General features: G+C 57.0%; 1 protein-coding gene across 1 annotated transcript; it reads right to left on the bottom strand.

The window, feature by feature from the left end:
- Positions 1-2374: 2374 nt before the first annotated feature.
- CD300LG (CD300 molecule like family member g) lies at positions 2375-17131 on the bottom strand. Its single transcript, XM_036451188.2, is given in 8 exon segments — positions 2375-3736; positions 4290-4412; positions 6672-6724; positions 9251-9366; positions 10301-10550; positions 11278-11376; positions 14739-15074; positions 16974-17131. Coding segments are annotated over 8 exon segments (1134 nt in total). The 5' UTR covers positions 17017-17131; the 3' UTR covers positions 2375-3622.
- Between the last annotated feature and the right edge of the window lie 1514 nt (positions 17132-18645).

Raw genomic sequence — 18645 nt, forward strand, 5'->3', positions numbered from 1 at the left:
GGAGGAGAGGAGAGGAGAGGAGAGGAGAGAAGAGACGACGTATTCTGACCGCTATAGACACGCGTACTGGCTAGCGTTCTCGCTCTTCTCTCGCTCTCTCCTCTCTCTCCGCTCGCTCAGCTCTCTGCGCTCCCTCTACTCTGCTCATGCTCTCTTGCTCTCTTCCTCTCGACTCGTATCTTATCCCTCTTATCCTCTCATCTCCTCTCTTCTCCGATCTCTCGTCTCCTCCTCTACCTCTCGCGTCCTGCCATCGCCTCTTCTCAGCCCTCTCCGCCCTCTCCGCCCTCTCTCCTCTCGCTCCCTCCCTCCAAATCGCCATACGCTCCGCCAACTGACCCACATTTGCTACCTTTGTCCACTTCCCTCCTTCTCCTTCCCAGACAGGGACATGGCCCCTAACCCTGTAACCTCTAAGGCAGCAGTTGCCAGCCTTTCAGACCTCAAGGACCACCAGTGGTCTGTGAGCCACGCGTTGCTGACCGCTGCTCTGAGAGACCCCATGACACTTACAGCCGGGGGAGCAATGGGCAGCGGCAGCTCATCCCGGGCTCACCCCCGAACCCGTCTCCAAGGCCCCCTCTTCCCTGACTTCTCCGTGCGCCGGAGCCGCCCCGCCTCGGCTCCCCTGTCGCTTCTTCTGTGCCCTCCCTCGTTTCACTGTCCGAGGTGCACTTGTTGCCATCATGGAGCCAGTCCCCTTTGGCTCAGTGCTGCGTAGCCTTTCTCGTTGGTTGTCCCCATCCCCCGTCCCCTTTTCCTGAAATAAAGTCATGTTTTCTTTACCCACCATCTGAGAGGGCTTATTTATTGTAACAGCCTGCCCGGGCCTCATGGCAGTCACCAGCAGTGACTGCGGTGGTGACGGAGGAATTTTAGCTGGTGACGGCTTGGTCTTTTGGGGAAACTTTGAGCAAAGACAAGAGGCACATTACACAAACCTTATAAGTTCTAGGGCTGCATCTAGCCAAAGTTATAGACGACATAAAAGATTACTCCGGCTAGACTGCCTGCGAGGCTCCATATGCAGGCCAGGTGAGGGGCAATTCCTCCGGCCACACCCACAGGGACTGGGTAGAGGCTGTGAGAGATGCGGATGGCGAGGCCCCGGTGGGAGTGGAATTGGTCCTGCCATTTCAGAAAGCTGTGTTAAACCGCCACAAAGAAAACCTAACTCCGCAGCTGCCTGCCTTTTTTTTTTTTCTTTCTTTCCCTGAACAGGTTTTATTACACGCGGGGGATGGGGCTCAGTCCTCGGCTACTGTCTGCCTTGTGGCTGCAGGGACATTGCTCAGCGCCTCTCTCTTCCTCTTGGCGTGGATGGGTGTCCCCACCCTTTTCTGGGTAAATTGCAGGGCCCTCTTGTCCTCAGAGACCTTGGGCAGCTCTATATGCACTGCGCCTAGGGGGCAGAGCCACACACCTCGGAAACCGTGGCCTGCAAGAACGTGGGTGGTTGGTGAGGCGCTCACAGCTTTGTCCCCTCGTGGCCCTGCTGAGACCCACAGCCACGGGGGAGCGCAGAGCCATGGCAGAGGCCGTGGGGTCGATGGTGGCGGATCCCCCGGACCGACCGACCGACCTGCTGAACGCCTTTTTGAAAAGAAAGCGTTTGCTGGGCCCTATTGCCGGCCAGAGGAGGCCCAGGCCCCCAGCGTGAGGTCTGAGCCGCCAACAGCAGGATTTGGTGGGGAGGCCACGTGACCCTGCCCCGGAGTCCACGTGCGTTTTCCAATGATTTTATTTTGGGGAAGAAGGATGCCGTTTGTTTGGACGGAATTTGCATCGGCTGCAGAAGGGGCCGCGATAAGGGGGAGCGGGGACAGTTCGGTGATAGGAGCCGGCGCTGGGGAAGGAAGGACTGTCCACTGCTCTGACGGGTTTCAGGCAGCGGTCCAGGACGTCCATCCGTGCGCAGGATGCGGGGATGGCTGGGGTCAGCGGGCCGATGCCCGGAGGTGGACTCAGCTCCAGGAACATTCAGGGAGGTCAGCAGTCTTTCGTCAGCTGGCCCACAGCTACGAACGGGTTAATTAACTCACCACTGCCATCATTCACCGGTGAGTTATTCCTGTCTCCTTCGCTGGCTCTCTTGCCTGCTGTAATTTAATTTAGAACATCGCAGAATTGTTCTTTTGCCGGCTGTGTAGCAATAGGTATCAGCAACTTCAGAAATATTTATACCCCATGACCCGGCACTTTCACATTCGCAAACCCGCCTTCCAGAAACCTCCACGTGCAGATAAAGCCTTGTGCAGAGCAAACGTGGGAAATCGTTATCTAGGGAAAGAGAACAATGAAATTAAAGCACCCTGATATGACAAACTTTGACACAGCTGATAAAGACTTTATTTATAAGCAGGTTTGTAAAAACATGGAGAAATGCTTATTTGCTCTAAGAGTTAAGTGGGGGAAAGCAGGATATGAAGTTGTACATGCAAAATAATTTGCAAAAGAACACCGGCAAACGATGCTGAGAAAAAAAAGACTGGAAGGAAATACAACGAAATGCAGTCATGAGGGTCCCTGGGTAGTGGTGAGAAGATTAATGACTTTTCTTCTTCTATTTTCTTCTTTTCCCTCCAAGTTTTGTGCACCGGGCAGGCTATCCCCTCTCAACCACGCCCCCACCCCAATTTCACTGTAAAAAAAAGAAGAAAGAAAAAGAACATAGCTCTGGGGCCAGACTCAGGGTCACCTTAGGTTCCCGTAGGTTCCTGCTCTGACCCCTTCGTTCTCCATTTCAGGGACCCCCCCTGCACCTACCCTCCCCCCGCCCCTCACCAGCACCCACAGGCAACGAACCCTTTCTCAACAAGGAAGGAGCCAGGCTTTTCTCCATCCTTCTCCCAAAGCCTGGAGTGCATGCCTGGCTGGGTGGGGAGATCAGAAAGGCGACTCCCTGCCTCCCCATGTGCACCGGCCCCGGCTGGCCTCAGGCAGGCCCAGGACAGCCTCCAGCTGGGTCCTGGTGGGCAGAGCATTCCTGTGGGGCAGGCGGAAGACCCCACATTCCAAATGCAAGTCCTAAGCTGGAAGGACAGAGAGTTCAGGGGGCCCAGGGGTTCCCCACCTTAAATCACCCCGAGTCCTGGGCCCAGCGCCAGGGCCGGTTTAGAAGGAGGTGATGGAGCCCAGGAATCACTTTGTTAAGCAGCTTCCTGAGGCCTGGGACGCAGTGGTTCCCAGCTGCTCTTGGAGAAGTCAGAACTGGTCCAGCCACAGGCTCCCTCCGCCCCTCCAGCTTCTGCAGGAGAAAGTGGCACTGCCTCTGGGGATGGAGGGCAGGGAGGAGCCGGTGGGCCTGGAGGGGGCGGAGGGGAGCGGGCTGCTGGGTCCGGGCCCGGAGGTTGCCGGCAGCAGGTGCACCCAGACCAGGTCTTCTGCGCCCGCCTGGCCCTGGCGAGGGCCTGGGGATGTGAACGTGCTGGGGGAGGTCCCGGGCTCGTTGGTACCGCGAGGCCACGGGGCAGGCTGACACGGGCGTCCAGGTCGGGCTGGGCGTCCAGGGGAGCCAGGAGCCTGCGGAGGCCTGGCGCCCGGCGGGCGGATGCGGAGGAGCGAAGATGCAGCCGCTCCGGGCTCGGCGGGCGGCAGGCCCGGCCCGGAGGGCGCTCGGCGGCTAGACGGGGATGAACACGGAGGATCTGAGCTCCTCCTCGGACACGTGAAAGGGAGGCCCTGGGTTTGCATCCCCCGCTGGGTCCTGGGAAGAGGCCTCCTCTTCCTCCGGAGTCTGGAAGGAAAGACAGCAGCGGGTTGGAAGCAGAGCCCAGGCGGGGGGATCTGTGCAGCCGCTGGTCCACCCCAGAGCCTCTCCCCAGCTCCAGGCCTCTGTCCATCTGAGGGCACAGGAACGAGCAGCTCCTCCCCAGAATCCCCAGGCTTGATTCACCCCCCTACCCCCTGGGCCTCCTTCTACTCCCCATCTCTCCCCCCTCAGGGAGCCCAGGCCCGGCTCTGGCTTTAGATGTTGGAATCCTGCCAGCCCCGAGCTCTCTAAGCCAATGGTCGCCAACTGGTGGCCCCTGAGCTTCGAGAGGTTGGCGGCCGCTGGTTTAGGCTGTGATTCCCCACAAGCCAGCCAAGAATTTCCGGGACGGGAAAGGAAGTAAGGTCAAGAGCTCTGGGTCCGTGTGGAACGGGCCGAGGCCTGGGGTTATGATGGAGCAGGGGGGTGGGGAGCAGAGTTTGGGGAGTGATGCTAAGGGAAGAGCCCTGTCCCACCTCCCGCACGGTCAGCGCGGGGCCAGGCCAGGTGGCCTTAGACCGAGGGCCCATGTGCACACCTGGCCTGGGCGCCGCATCGCCAGGATCTCCGCGGAGGGGCTGGCATTGGGGGGCTGGGGGCCGGCTGGGGGCCCGATGGGGGCCGAGAGGTTGACCACCGCGTACTCCGGGACCAGGCGGCTCTGGAACAGAGACTCGGTCAGAACAGCCCGTTCTTGGCAGCAGGGCCGGTCTGGGAAGGGAAACGCCGGCGGGGTGGGCAAGGGGGAGGACGTGGCCGTGAGGTCGGTCCCTGATCCCATTGCCTGGGTCTCAGGGGGACCGTGGCTGGGCCACCGATCCTCCCCAAGACTCCGTTTCCCAAGCTGTAAAGTGGGGGCGGGGATTTCACCCTCAGGGTTGTAATGAGGCCTCCTGACGATGTTTTATCGCTCTGCAGGGGGACTCCTGCCAGGATGAGTTTGTTTTCATTATTGCCATTTCCAGCTCTGGCCGCAGGCTCTCTGCAATAGGCTCAGAGAGAGCAGAGCTGGACGTCTCAAAGATGCACCCAGTAGCAAACAGCGGGAGAAGAATTCTCCAGAGATCTGAGGAACCCCTCCTGGGTCAGAGGGGGAAACCGAGGCCCGGGGAAGAGAGGCGGGTGGTGCAGCGGGCGCTGGGACCTCCCCAACACGTTCACGTTCACGGGAAGACGGGCAAGTTACGTGGCCTCCCTGGCCCCGGTGCTCCCCTCTGACACGCTCCCCAGGTTGCAGCTGGGAGAGTGTGAGATGAGACAACCCATCCGGCCAGGACAGCTGTGCGGGAGAGACTGGGCCAGGGGCCTCGGCCACCCCCAGCCTGTGCCCTGCCCCGATGATGTGAGGACCTGGGAGCAGGATGGGGGAGTGGGCCTGGCATCCCAACCTGAGGACCAAGGATATTTTTCCCACTGGTTCTCAGAGAGAGAGAGAGCAGAAAGGAGGGGGAGAGACAGGGAAAGAGAGAAACATCCATGTGAGAGAGACACGTTGACTGCAAAACTGAGACCCTCCAGTCCTCTGGCTGACGCTCTGAGCTCGGAGGCAAACCGCCAGTCCTTCACCCCCACCTCCAGACGCCGCTCAGAACCACAGAAGCCAAAGAAAAGCACAAGTTTCCAGCTGGTCCCATTCACAGGATCTGGACTCAGACCCCCTGGGGAGACCTGTTCCGTCCTCCTCCTAACAAAGCCCCCGCCCAGCACCTCTGCTCCCACGGGGGCAGGGGCAGGGGCAGGGGCAGGGGGCAGCCCTCTCTGCGGGCTGGACGGCCCGGAGCGGGGGGACAGGCCTGGGGCGGGCGCTCCCACAGCCGCTGGAGGTCCTCTCTCCTGCCCCAGCGCCTCTCGGGGGGCCTTGGGGAGGGGCGAGCCCCAGGGGAACGGCCCGTGGCAGCCCTGTCCGTCTCCTTGACCTTTCTCTCCCTCCTGCCCGCCACCTTTAGCCTTGTCCAGCTTCCTGAGACAACAACAGCTGCTTCCTGAGCCACACCCAGGACCCCACTCCCGCCCCGCCCAGCCCCTCCCCAGAGGGACCGGGCCTGAGGCTTTTGTCTTGGCTGGCGCCAGGAAAGAAGTCGGAGTAGCCCCTTTCCTGGCCCCCGAGTTTAGGAAATCCGAGTGGAGGCATCTCCGTAAACAGCGGAGGGAGGAGGGGGCGGGTGAGGCAGGTGGGGCTTCGGTTTCCTGAACCCGTGATGCTGCCGCCCTCTCCTCACGTGGAAAGGGGGGTCAGGGCAGGGCCAGGGCAGGGTCCCTCTCCAGGGAGATGGGCAAGCTACCCACCCCCACTCCTTCCGCCCCTGGGTTCCCAGAGCACCACCTTCAGGCCGCGTCTCAGAGCCAAGGAAACGCTCAGGGAGCACAGGAGGGCATTCTGAAGAGAGGAGAGATGGGAGGTGAGAAATCTGGGTCCGGGTCTCTGTGTGGGCCGCCACTTGCTGTGTGACCTGGGGCAGGATGTTTGCCCTCTCTGGGCCTCCGTTTCGTCTTTGGCACAAGCAGACCAGAGCCTGTAGCTGTCATACTCCGGTGTGTGCGTCAGAATCCACAGGGGGCCCAGCTGGGAGAGGATATTCCTGACACCACCTTCCCCCCCACCCTCAGGGGCTCTGAAAGAAGGTGTGCACCCAGCTCAGAGGAGGGCTGGCCTAGATGACCTCAGAGGCCCACTCTGGACCCAGCGCTGATCCCTCTGATTGGAAAAGGGGTTGAGAGGGCCCGGCCCTCGGTGAGGAGGAAGGCTGTCAGCTCACAGCCTGGAGGGCTGATCTTGGGGCTCAGAGACGCCCTGGCAGGAGCTGTCCCTGCCTCGAGGCCAGCCACGGAGGACCAGGGAGGGAGGTGCGGAGGCGGAGCCTGGAGTCCTAACTTCCAGCCCTGAGGGTCCCAGCGGGCCTTGGCCTGCTTCCTGACTCACCACGTGGGAGAGGTGGACCTTGTCATTCTTCTCTGTCTCCGTGTCCAGTTTACCTGGAAGAGATGAGAAGGAGCACCTTGAGGCCAGGAGCAGCCAGGAATAGCCTGCAGCTGCTCCCACCGAGGGGTCTGGCCTCCCTGCATCTCTGGGCAGGGGCTTCCGGAGGGAGCTGGCAGGCAGGTTGGGCAGAAGTGCCCCTTCTAGCTCAGCCCATGGCAGTGACTGGGCCTTTTAGGGTCAGTATGTGGACACCCCCTCGTGTGGGCCAGAACCAGGCTGGGAAGGTAAAATTCTGCGTGCCAAAGTCATTGCTTCTTTTTTCAGCCCTCACACAAAGAGTGAGAACATGCCTTCCATTGATTTTTAGAGAGAGTGGAAAGGATGGGGGAGGGGAAGAGAGAGAAACCGGTGTGTTAGAGACCATCAGTTGGTTGCCTCCTGCCCGCACCCCAACCGGGGGGTGGGGGGTAAAGGGGGTGGGAGTGGGGATTGAACTTGCAACCAAGGTATATGCCCTTGATCAGGAATCAAACCAGAGACCCTTCGGTCCATGGACAGATACTCTAACCACTAGGCAAACCAGCCAGGGCGGAAGTCATTGCTTCTTAGACCTCAGAGTGCATCCAGGGCCCCAGGACATGTGATTAAATGCAGATTCTAACTCAGTAGACTGGCCTTGGGGCCCAAGACTGCTACCAGGCTACCAGGAGGGGTCACTGCTGCTAGCTGGGGACCACAGTTTGGGAGGCAACATGCTAAGAGGGTCTGAGGCTTGGCCAGGATGCTCCCACCTGTACGCTCCTCCCCGACTGCTCTGGGGATTTGGGGACGTGGGCAAAGCTGACATTTCTTCCTGGGGCCGCCCGGGATGTCCCCTTGGCCCATGGCCGTCTGCACAGGGACAGCACTGCCAGTTTGCAAAGTGCCTTCCCCAGCATCTTCCTGGCTCCACTACTTCCTGGCGATGCAGGCACACGGCCTCGATCTCTTTCCCTGTGCAATGGGAGTGCTCGTAATAAGTAGTTCCTGCCAAAACCGGTTTGGCTCAGTGGATAGAGCATCGGCCTGCGGACTGGAAGGTCCCAGGTTCGATTCCGGTCAAGGTACAAGGCATGTACCTTGGTTGCAGGCACATCCCCAGTAGGGGCTGTGCAGGAGGCAGCTGATCGATGCTTCTCTCTCATCATTGATGTTTTTAACTTTCTTGTCCCTCTCCCTTCCTCTCTGTAAAAAATCAATAAAATATATATTTAAAACAATAAGTAGTTCCCAACGCCACCGTATTGAGGAGCCTAAAGGAGATAACGGCACCACGAGCTACACAACCATGCCCGGCCCCTGGCAGTCTCTGTTCCCGTTATTTCAGGCGTTCTCTGTGCTGTCCCACATGGGAGCCACGAGCCACATGTGGTCACTGCGCCCTGGAACGGCGACTCCGAATCACACCGGGTTTCAAAGACTCAACCACTAATATTTGTATCTTGTTTCCACGCTGAAATGACCGTGTTTTGGTTATATCGTGTTAAATAAAGTATATGAATAAGTGTTTTGGTTATATGGTGTTAAATAAAGTATATGAATAAAACGGACTCCACTAGTTCATTTTTTATTTGTTTCATGCGACTATTAGAGAATTGTAAGTTATAGCCAAAACCGGTTTGGCTCAGGGGTAGAGCGTCGGTCTGCGGACTGAGGGGGTCCCAGGTTCGATTCCGGTCAAGGGTATGTGCGTTGGTTGTGGGCACATCCCCGGTAGGGGGTGTTCAAGAGGCGGCTGGTCGATGTTTCTCTCTCATTGATGTTTCTAGCTCTCTATCTCTCTCCCTTCCTCCCTGTAAAAAAATCAATAAAATATATTAAAAGAGAGAGAGAGAGAAAGAGAGAGGAGAGAGAGAGAGAGAGAATTGTAAATTATACACGTGGCTCGTATTCTATTTCTTCTGAAGAAGCCATGGCTCAGGAAAGTCAGGCGAGCCCCCCGAGGCCTCACAGCTAACGAGGGGAAGACCTGGCATTGGAAGCCACGCCTCCAAGGAAGCCCAGGGCCTTCAGAGACCCAGCGGCCACAGTGTGTGTCCGCTACAGTTCGAGCACTGGGCCCAGCCTTCCCCGCTCAGTCAGACCTCACACGGGAGTGGGACCTGCAGAGACTGAACGTGGCTTCTCTGGGAAGAAATGTCCGTCCGGCACCAGGGACCAAGCATCCAACGAGTCCCCAGGGACCCCATCTCCACTGCCAACCCCCGGAGACACGCTCAGCTGGTCTGCGCTGGCCAGCCCTCACCCGGATGTCATAACTGCGTGCGATTACGTACGAACCCCCAAGAACAATAGGGAGGGAAGTGCCCGATGGCTCCTGATGGATGTGAGCAAGCCGAGGGCCTTGCTCTCACTCCCTGTTTGACTTACTTTTTTCCTAATGCCGATGGCCCCGTGGCTCCCTCAGAAGGGACTCGTGGTGCTGTATCTCAGACAGACACACGGAACCACAGGGCTTCTCGGGGTGATGGCGGGAACTGTGGTCTCAGGGAGGTCCCTGGCGGAAAGCCTCCCTCCCACTCCCATCTCCCTGTGCTCACCTCCTTCCTTCCTGCAGCGGAGCAGTTACCTGCCGACGACAGCCAAGCCCGTGACCAGCAGAAGGATCAGCAGCACCAGGACCGGCCCCAGGATGTGGGCCTTGGAGTAGGGCTCACTGCAGGAGGCGCCAGGGGCGGTCACCGGACAGCAGTGGCATGCTGTGCCCCCCCACATCCCTGTTCGGAGTCCCAGCCACGTCCCTCGTCTTTCCCAAGGAGATCAGAGGGCACCAGGGACCAGACATCTAATCCAGCGGTTCTCAACCTTCCTAATGCTGCAACCCTTTAATAGGCTCTACAGCAGCGGTTCATGACCCACAGGTTGAGAACTGCTAACAGGGTCGCCTAAGGCCATTGGAAAACACAGATATTACATTACGATTCCTTAACAGTAGCAAAATTACAGTTATGAAGTAGCAACAAAAATAATGTTGTGGCTGGGGGTCACCACACATGAGGAGCTGTATGAAAGGGTGGCGGCATTAGGAAGGTTGAGAACCACTGATCTAGTCAGTCCAAAGGACCCCGGGCGACACTTTGAGCTGGGTCTGCACTTGCCAGCAGTTACCTGGATGCCAGTAACTGCGTGCAACTGTGCATGACCCCCCTTCCCCCCCAGAACAATCCTTCAGGTTTGGACCCCAGTTGGGTGGGAAAACATGTTTTTGTTCCATATTTCCATGCCTGGCACAGGGCCCAATGCCAAGCGTACAGACAAAAGCTACTGAGCCGGGGTGGCTGTCCCTGAGGCCGGGGCAGGGAGAGGGGCGGGCTCTTCTCCTTGGGCGGGACTGCGTGTCCAGGGCGACAGGGCTGCTGGCCCCTGGAGGGCAGGGGGCTCCCTGCTCGAGGGCCCTGCGGAGGGGGGATGAGGGCTGAGTCTGCCCCCACTGCCTCCAGCCGTGGCCGTGGCCGTGGCCGTGGCCGTGGCCGTGGCCGGGGGCAGAGGCTGCCTCCGCCTGGAGGAAGGAATGTGAGGCCCCCATTGGCTCAGAGGCTGCTTCCGGTGTGGGGACGGCCTGGGCGGGGAGCTCGGTCACCTGGGCTCACCTGGGCGTGGTGTCTCTCGCGGAGGGGGCGTCCGGGTATGTGGGAGGCTGAGTGGTCCCTGCGTGAGGAGAGGTGGCTCTGTGAGGGGGGTGCTCTTCGCTCGGAGGGGTCCCTGCGTACGGAGAGGGTCCTGTGTATAGAGGGGCTCCCGCGGGCTCGGACGGGGGCGTCCCTGCGAGCGGAGAGGCCTCGGCCTCGGCCTCTGTCGTCCACTGCGTGGTGGCTGCCGGGCGGGCACCAGGAGAAGAAGCTACAAGTCCAAAAGCAATGCCTCAGCACCTTCCCTGGCCCCTGCGTCCCATCCCCAGACCGCTGAGCCTTGACCCCTGACCCCTGACCCGACCCCTGACTCCTCCCATCCCTTCCCCTCCCCAAGACCAGTTTCTCAGAACACCCCCACGTAAAGGGCACCCCAGGAAGCAAACAGAGGCCTAGAGAATGCCGTTCTGAGCAAGCCATGGCTCAGGTAAGCCCCCAGCTGTGCACGGCCTCCAGCCTTTCTGTGCTGCAGCCTGTTCTCTGTGGGGAGGCCCACCCCCACCCCCACCTCCAAGATCCAGTCCAGGGACCGCTCGATAGATGCCATCCTGCCCTCCCCCTACAGTCCTGGCCAGTCGTCACCTCTGCTCTCCCCTGAGAGTCCTCCTGTCACCATCACAGGCCCACCCCCACCCCTCCTTGATCTCCTTCAACAGCCTGGGGGTCGACAGGACAGGGTGGTAGGGACAGGCCCAGAGGTCAGGCAAAAGGCCCAGACCCTCCTGCTGGCCCCTCAGGCTGTGTCTGCTTCCTGGCTCTGCTGCTTCCTGTGTGACCTTGAGCCAAGGACCTAACCCTGCTGAGCCTCCCACTGCTCCGCCGACAATCCCGCTCCCCGGATGTGGGGGCCGCACAGCGCAGCGTCCGACGCCAGGCCGGCACCCACTGGCCGTTTCTCTACCAAGAGGCCGAAGAGGGGGGGAAAACCATGCACTCACTCAGTGCTGGGGGCTGGGTGTGCCAAGCTCTGGCCTTGGGCTGGAGGCTTGTGGCAAGAGGCTGGAGGGAGGGGGTGGGGGCGGGAGAGCAGCAGGGACCTGGAGGAAAGGAAAGGCGGCTCAGGGAGGCAGCGATCCCTGCGCTGGGCCAGATTTCCTGCCTCGGGAGCAGCCAGCAGCCTTCCCACCCCCTCCCGCACCTCCGCTCAGAGCATCGCCACCTCTACCCCTTCCTCAGCCACTCCGGAGCCACGGATGGTAGATTCCAGCCGATTGCTGGCCTTCCACTCCCGCAGGCCCTGGACCTCCCACTTCGCGCAGAACCTCAGCTTCCCTGATCCCTCGGACGGGGGGCATCCCTGCGAGGACTTTTCCATGCCGCCCTTCACACCGATGCCAGTTTTGTCTCTAAAATATCTATCGGGCCTCATCTCTTTCTACTTTATTTATAATATATTTTATTGATTTTTTTTACAGAGAGGAAAGGAGAGGAATAGAGAGAAACATTGATGAGAGAGGAACATTGATTCAGCTGCCTCTTGCACACCCCCTACTGGGGATGTGCCCTCAACCAAGGTGCATGCCCTTGACGGGAGTTGAACCTGAACCTGGGACCTTTCAGTCCGCAGACCCACGCTCTATCCAGTGAGCCACACCGGTTAGGGCACTTTCTGCTTCAGAACAGTCAGTGGCTCCCCATTGCCCATACGCTGGGATTACAAACTTTCTCGTGCCGCTCAAGGCCTTTGAAACTCAGGCTTCAACCCACTTTGCCAATTCACCTCTCCCCCATCCCGTGCGCCGACCAGACAGTTCCCCTCGAGTCCCATCTCAGCCTCCTGCCTCTTCCATACCTTTGACTCGCTGTTCCTTTGTGTGCCATGCCTTTCCTTCCCATCTCGACCCAACTCACCAAGCACCGGCTCCAAAGTCAACTCCACAACACCTTCCCTGCGAGGAGCCAGTTCTTCGTGTCCCCTGTGCATGGCGCCAGGGGAACTAATATTCCATTTGTGGCAATAACTTGTTTATGGGGTCTCCCTGCTAGGCCGGGACTCCCCACGGGCAAAGTGCCTAGCCTCTGCGCCAGCACAGTAGGCAGGTGTCTAGCTCCCAGCAGCCACTGGGGCCAAGCTCCCAGCAGCCACTGCGCTCCCCGCCTCCCCACGTCCACCAGTCGCCTCCTTTCTGACTTACATGCCATCCTGGACTCTCTTCCTTTCCCACCATTTTCTATTGTGATCTATTGTATCAGTTTTTCTTCAAATGTTCTGAGTAAATGATCAAATCTGCAGATAAATAATATTGTTCTTTTCCTTTCCAATATGTGTACTTCTTATTCTTGTCCTATTTCATTGCCGAGGACCTCCAGGTAGTGATGAAGAGTAGTTAAATGGTAGTGGGCATCTTGCCTTGCTCTGACCTTCCCAGAAATTCTTCGAATGCCTTGCCACACTCTGTGGTGTGCAGACACGCACACTGGCTGTGAGAGCTAAGACTTAGCTTTTGGGGAATTTTGTGAGCTGGTTGTTAAACTGTTGGTGGCTGGAAATTGGCCACGGAGGGGCATTTACACCACAGAAATGGGCAAACACTACAAGTCGGAGTTTCCCCAGTCATTTGTTATTTATATTCACCAGCCCACCACTGCCGTTAGCTTTCTTTATTTTATTTAAAAATATATATATTTTATTGAATTTTACAGAAAGAAAGGGAGAGGAATAGAGAGTTAAAACCATCAATGAGAGAGAATCATTGATCAGCTGCCTCTTGCACACCCGCTTCTTGGGGATGTGCCCGAAACCAAGGTACATGCCCTAGATGGGAATTGAACCTAGGACCCTTGAGTCCGACACTCTATCCACTGAGCCAGACTGGTTAGGGCAAGCTTTCTTTATTTTCAATATCCCAGCTGCCACCAGAGAGAGGCCAGCAGGGTTTGATACCGGAGGATAATATAATGAAAGTAGGAGAGCCTCAAACATACTGTGCTTCCCCGAAAATAAGACATCCTCCGAAAATAAGACCTAGTGCATGGAAAGATAAGACATCCCCTGAAAATAAGACCTAGCGCAACTTTGGGAGAAAAAATTAATAAAAGACACTGTCTTATTTTTGGGGAAACAGGGTAGGATTAAATAAAGACCCATGGGTGATGCGATCTGGCAGTGGGAATGGACCTGGGGTGGCTCTGGGGCCAGGAGAGGGAAAGAGCAGATTCCAAAGCTGGAAGTGACCTGCTTTTGACTCCTGGCCCTACCACTTCCTGCCGGGAGACCCTGGGCAAATCATTTTATCTCTCGGAGCCTCAGTCCCACCTGTGAAATGGGATACAAAGACCTGCCTCACACTTACTGACGTGCAGCCTGGGGCTGCGGGCTCCCTGGTTCTCTCTGGTTCTCCTCCTCCACGGCTCAGCAGGTCCAGCTGGGATTCCCGGCACTCAGAGAGGTGCTCGTCCCCTTCCATTGCCCCTTGGCCCCAGCCCAGCCCCAGCCCCAGCCCCAGCCCTAGCCTCAGCCCCAGCCCAGCCCAGCCCAGCCCCAGCCCCAGCCCAGCCCAGGCCCCAGCCCCAGCCCCAGCCTCAGCCTCAGCCCCAGCCCCAGCCCCAGCCCCAGCCCAGCCCCAGCCCCAGCCCCGGCCCCGGCCCCGGCCCCCGGCCCCCGGCCCCGGCCCCGGTCCTGGCCCCGGCCCCAGCCCCTAATGTTTCGGAGCTCAACAAACCCCTCTGAGGCTGATTGCCAGGCACGCCTCACACCTGTCCATCAAACTTCAAGATCTGGGAAGAGGAGGTGAGAAGGAAGAGCAGAGGAGCTACAAGCAGGTGAGGGCAGCGTGGCCATGGCCTAGGCCAGTGTTTCCCAAAGTGTGGTACGCGTACCCCCAGGGGTACGGGAAGAGTTTGGTGGGGGTACGCGTTGCACCGGAGTTTGGTGGGGACATGCACTGCACCGTGCTTAGCTGCGCCTAATTCTACGTTCTCATGAGTGCGAGGGGGACTCAGCGTTACGGAAATTATAGAAGGGGTACACATATTCAAAAGTTTGGGAAACACTGGCCTAGGCGATGCTGTGGGGCGGCCCCCGGAGGCAGTGACTACAGCCCCAGCCCGAGGAATCCTCTGGACTCTCTCTGACTCCAGGGAGGGAGGGAATCTTTTGATGTCTCCACAGCTGGGCAGAGAGGAAGGGCACTGAGCCTGGCGGTGGACAGACCTGGGTTTGAGGCTGCCACCTGCTAGTGGGGTCGCCTTGGGCAGCAGGAGGGAAGGAACAGCAGAGGCTCTTGCAGCAACTTTTGTGCGGTTTCACTGAGCCCCTGAGACACACTCCCATGAGGCACTGCACCCTTCGTGTTGGGGGAACTGGGTCCACTACCCGCCCACCCCTCCACCACCCGTGCACCCCTCCCCTTCCCCTGGGCGTCTCCCGCCCCAGCTGGGGCATCAGAGGCCTCCTTACCTGGGAGGACCAGCAGAGAGACCAGGAGCACCTCGTCAATGCCCAGGATGGTAATGCCGCACCAGTACTCTCCCGAGTCCTCCAGGGTGAGCTCCCGCAGGGTCACGTTGAGCGTGAGCCTCTGGGGGTGGTCTTGGATGGACACCCTGCCCTCTGTCCTCTCCTGGCCGTCCTCTCGGGCGTAGACGATGCCGGAGCAGCGGGAGAGGACGACGCCGGCCTTCTTGCACCAGTACTTCTTGTTCCCCCGCAGCTTCTCCGAGTAGCTGCACTGCAGGGACACGGTGCCACCCTCGAACCCTCTCACCTTCTTCGGCCCCGTCAGCGCTTCGTGACCTGCGACCACAGCAGGGACAGGGGTCAGGCTTCCCCGGGTTCAAGCACCGCGGTCAAGACCAGAGGTTTTCCCCCATCTCCCCTCTCTGGGGGCAGCCCTGTCAGAGCTGGTACTCCCCGCCCACCAGGGGACCTGGGGCAGGGCTGTTGAAATAGGTATTTCAACAAGCGGTCTAACAAGCGGTCATGTTCATCGCTGGAGACTCAGATTTAAAGATGGGCTAAAAATAAACAATAAATGAAAAGGCAGGTTGCAAAGGTATATAGATCCTGGATTATCTGGTTTTATTTTTGTGTGTGTGTGTTTTGTTTTTTTTATTAAGAAAAAATACTTTGCCCTAACTAGTTTGGCTCAGTGGATAGATCGTCGGCCTATGGAGTGAAGGGTCCTGGGTTTGGTTCCGGTCAAGGGCACCTGCCTGGGTTGCGGTTTCATCCCCAGAAGGGGGCATGCAGGAGGCAGCCGATTGATGATTCTCTCTCATCATTGATGTTTCTGTCTTTCTCTCTATTCCTTCCTCTCTGAAATCAATTAAAAAATATATATATATATATATAACCAAAACCGGTTTGGCTTAGTGGATAGAGAGACGTCGGCGGACTGAAAGGTCCCAGGTTCGATTCCGGTCAAGGGCATGTACCTTGGTTGCTGGCACATCCCTTGTGGGGGATGTGCAGAGGTAGCTGATCAATGTTTCTCTCTCATCGATGTTCTAATTCTCTATCCCTCTCCCTTCCTCTCTGTAAAAAATCAATAAAATATAATATATTAAAAAATAAAATTTAAAAATATATATAAAAGGAAAAATACTTTTAATACACACACAGTCAGCCCATTAACCTTGGTTCTCTCTGTCGGTGACATTTTCTTCTCCCCAATGCACACGTGGCAATTTGTTCTTTTAAAATATTATTTTATTTTTCTATTACAGTTCCCATTCCATATTATTGCATATTAGTTTCATGTGTACAGCATGGTGGTGGGACAGCCACAGGCTTTACACAGTATTCCCCCTGCTATTTCCAGTACCACCTGGCCCCCTACAAGTTATTACAATATTATTGCCTGTATTCTCTGTACTGTACATCCCCGTGACTGTTCTGTTACCACCCATCCGTCCTTCTGAATCCCTTCCCCCTTTTCACCGAGTCCTCCCGCCCTCCTCCCTCTGGCAACCACCAGTCTGTTCTCTGCCTATGAGTCTGTTTCTGTTGTATTCCTTTGTTTATTTTGTTCTTTAGATTCCACATATAAGAGAAATCATACGGTGTTTGTCTTCCTCTGACTGACTGACTCCGCGTAGCCTGAGCCCCTCTAGGTCCACCCCTGCTGTCCCAAATGCTAAGACTTCATTCTCGTAAGATGTAAGATGTTACCACATGGGAGACACACCATCATTTTACAGACTGCTAAGGAAAACATTGTCAGCTGAACAGCTGGCATCACTTACAAAATGCATCCTGATTGTTGGTGTTGAAAGGTTAACAAGAAAGCAGGCCTGTGAACGGATGGAACGTGAAAATGGCCTCTCGGGTTGCTGTGCCTTGAGCAGCGGTTCAAGAAACGTTTGCTGAGTTTAACGTGGCAACTGTCTGGGGGGGGGTGCCTGCTCCGCCTCCGAGCAGGAAAGTGATGAGAGAGGAAAGCCACACAGCTTTCTCTCACAGCCACGAAGGAGCTGGACCCCAGGCGGGGAAACACCTGGTTCTGGGTTCCAGAACCACAAGGGCCGGCCCTCTGAGGGCTCAGGAGGCCTGGGAGGGGGTGAAGCTGGACGCAGCAGGCAGGGCTGGGTCACAGCCACAGCACGGTGGGAAAGGAAATGTCGGTTCAGGGGTCTCGGCAGACTCACAGCCTCCGCCCTCCGCCCCGCCACGACTCCCCCTGCCCCGTCTCACCTGGGAGCAGGAGGCAGCCCCACAGCAGCACCAGGGGCCTCATGGCGGGCACAGGACACGCAGCGGCACACGCAGCGAACCGGGAGCGCCTCTGGGGAGCACGCGAGCTTTGACTTCCTCCAGATGAGGGATCCAGGCGAGGAAGGGAGGGGAGGGGCCGTGTGGGTCACCCCGGGCACCCAGCCCAGGGATCCGCCTTTGCCATTCAATCTAACGACCTCCCTCCTCCCTTAGCCTCCTCCCCCCCTAGAATATTCCACGAGAGCACTTCTCCCAAACCCCTGCCCCTTCCAAGGAGTCTTAACCGTGGCCACAGCCATGCACCTGAGGGGGTCTGTGTGTGAAATCCAGGGAGTCCATGAACTGGGATGAGAAAAAAAAAATTACATCTTGACTTTCTCTAAGCTTTAATATCTTTTCCTTCTATTGTGAGTGTTAACAGGACCTGTGACAAATCACAGACACTAGCTCGTCAAGTTGTCACCGATAACCCAAGATATGGTGGCTGCTCCTCCCTGCATGGAAAAGCCTTAGCTATTAGATTGGCCACCAGAGCTGGTTTCTAAAGCGCCACTAGAGAAGCACATTGACTCCTATATTACACACGTACGTATTTTGATAACCACTTCAATGTTATTGGTTTTCTTCTAGGCGTGTGTATGTTATATATTTAAAAGACCATTATTCCACCAGACCGGGGTGGCTCAGTGCTTGAGCATCGACCTATGAACCAGGAGGTCACGGTTCAATTCCCAGCGAGGACACAGGCCCCGGTTGCAGGCTGGATCCCCAGTGTGGGGCGTGCAGGAGGCAGCCTTATTAATGATTCTTATCATTGATGTTTCTCTCTCTCTCCCTCTCCTTTCTTCTCTGAAAAAAAAAAAAAAAAAGACCATTATTCTGAGAGGGGCCTGTAAGCGTCACCAGATTGCCAAGAGATCAATGCTACCCCGTGGCAATGCCCGCCGTCCGTCCCTCCTGCATCGCCGGCCGGAGGGCGCAGTACGCTCCTTGGCCACCGGGCGGCGGTGCAGGCAGGGTCAGAAGCTGCAGGGCTGGCCTGAGAGGGAGCCATCTGCAGGCCGTAAAAAAAAGTGAATTAACGGTTTCCCGCCTTAGATTTGAATCCTTGAAAGGAACAAAATGAACAGGGACCCTAGAGGGAGCCCTGACACATGGTTTTTAAAAGTAGATCTGTCCGTGTGTTTTTGTTTTGTTTTGTTTTTTTGGATTGCAAAGTTCATACAGGTTGTAAGCAAAATTTTACACAATGCAGAAATGCTGGGGGGGGAAAAAGAACAATGGGAATGTTTCCTGCAATCCCCTTCGCTGTCAGAAAACCCCTGTTTACATTTGGGCATGGGTACTTCCATAGACGCAGCCAGAATTTTACCCTCTTGTTGGGCTAATATCTGAAGTAACAATTCAGTAGTTCTGGGAGGTGTGTGTGTGTGTGTGTGTGTGTGTGTGTGTGTGATATTCTGGGGATGTGGGAGACAGGTTTTAATGTCACTGTGACTGGGCACACTGCTGGGCAGGACAGAAGTTCACACCAGTGAAAACCCTGTAAGGAGACCCCAGCCCAGGACCCCACTCCCATTACATGGATGGGCTAACCGGTTTTGCAGTTTTAAAAACAGATGAAAATAATATTTATTCTAGCATTTGATAG

Source organism: Pipistrellus kuhlii, unplaced genomic scaffold, assembly GCF_014108245.1.
Source record: "Pipistrellus kuhlii isolate mPipKuh1 unplaced genomic scaffold, mPipKuh1.p scaffold_m20_p_22, whole genome shotgun sequence".
In the NCBI taxonomy this organism is placed as follows: Eukaryota; Metazoa; Chordata; class Mammalia; order Chiroptera; family Vespertilionidae; genus Pipistrellus; species Pipistrellus kuhlii.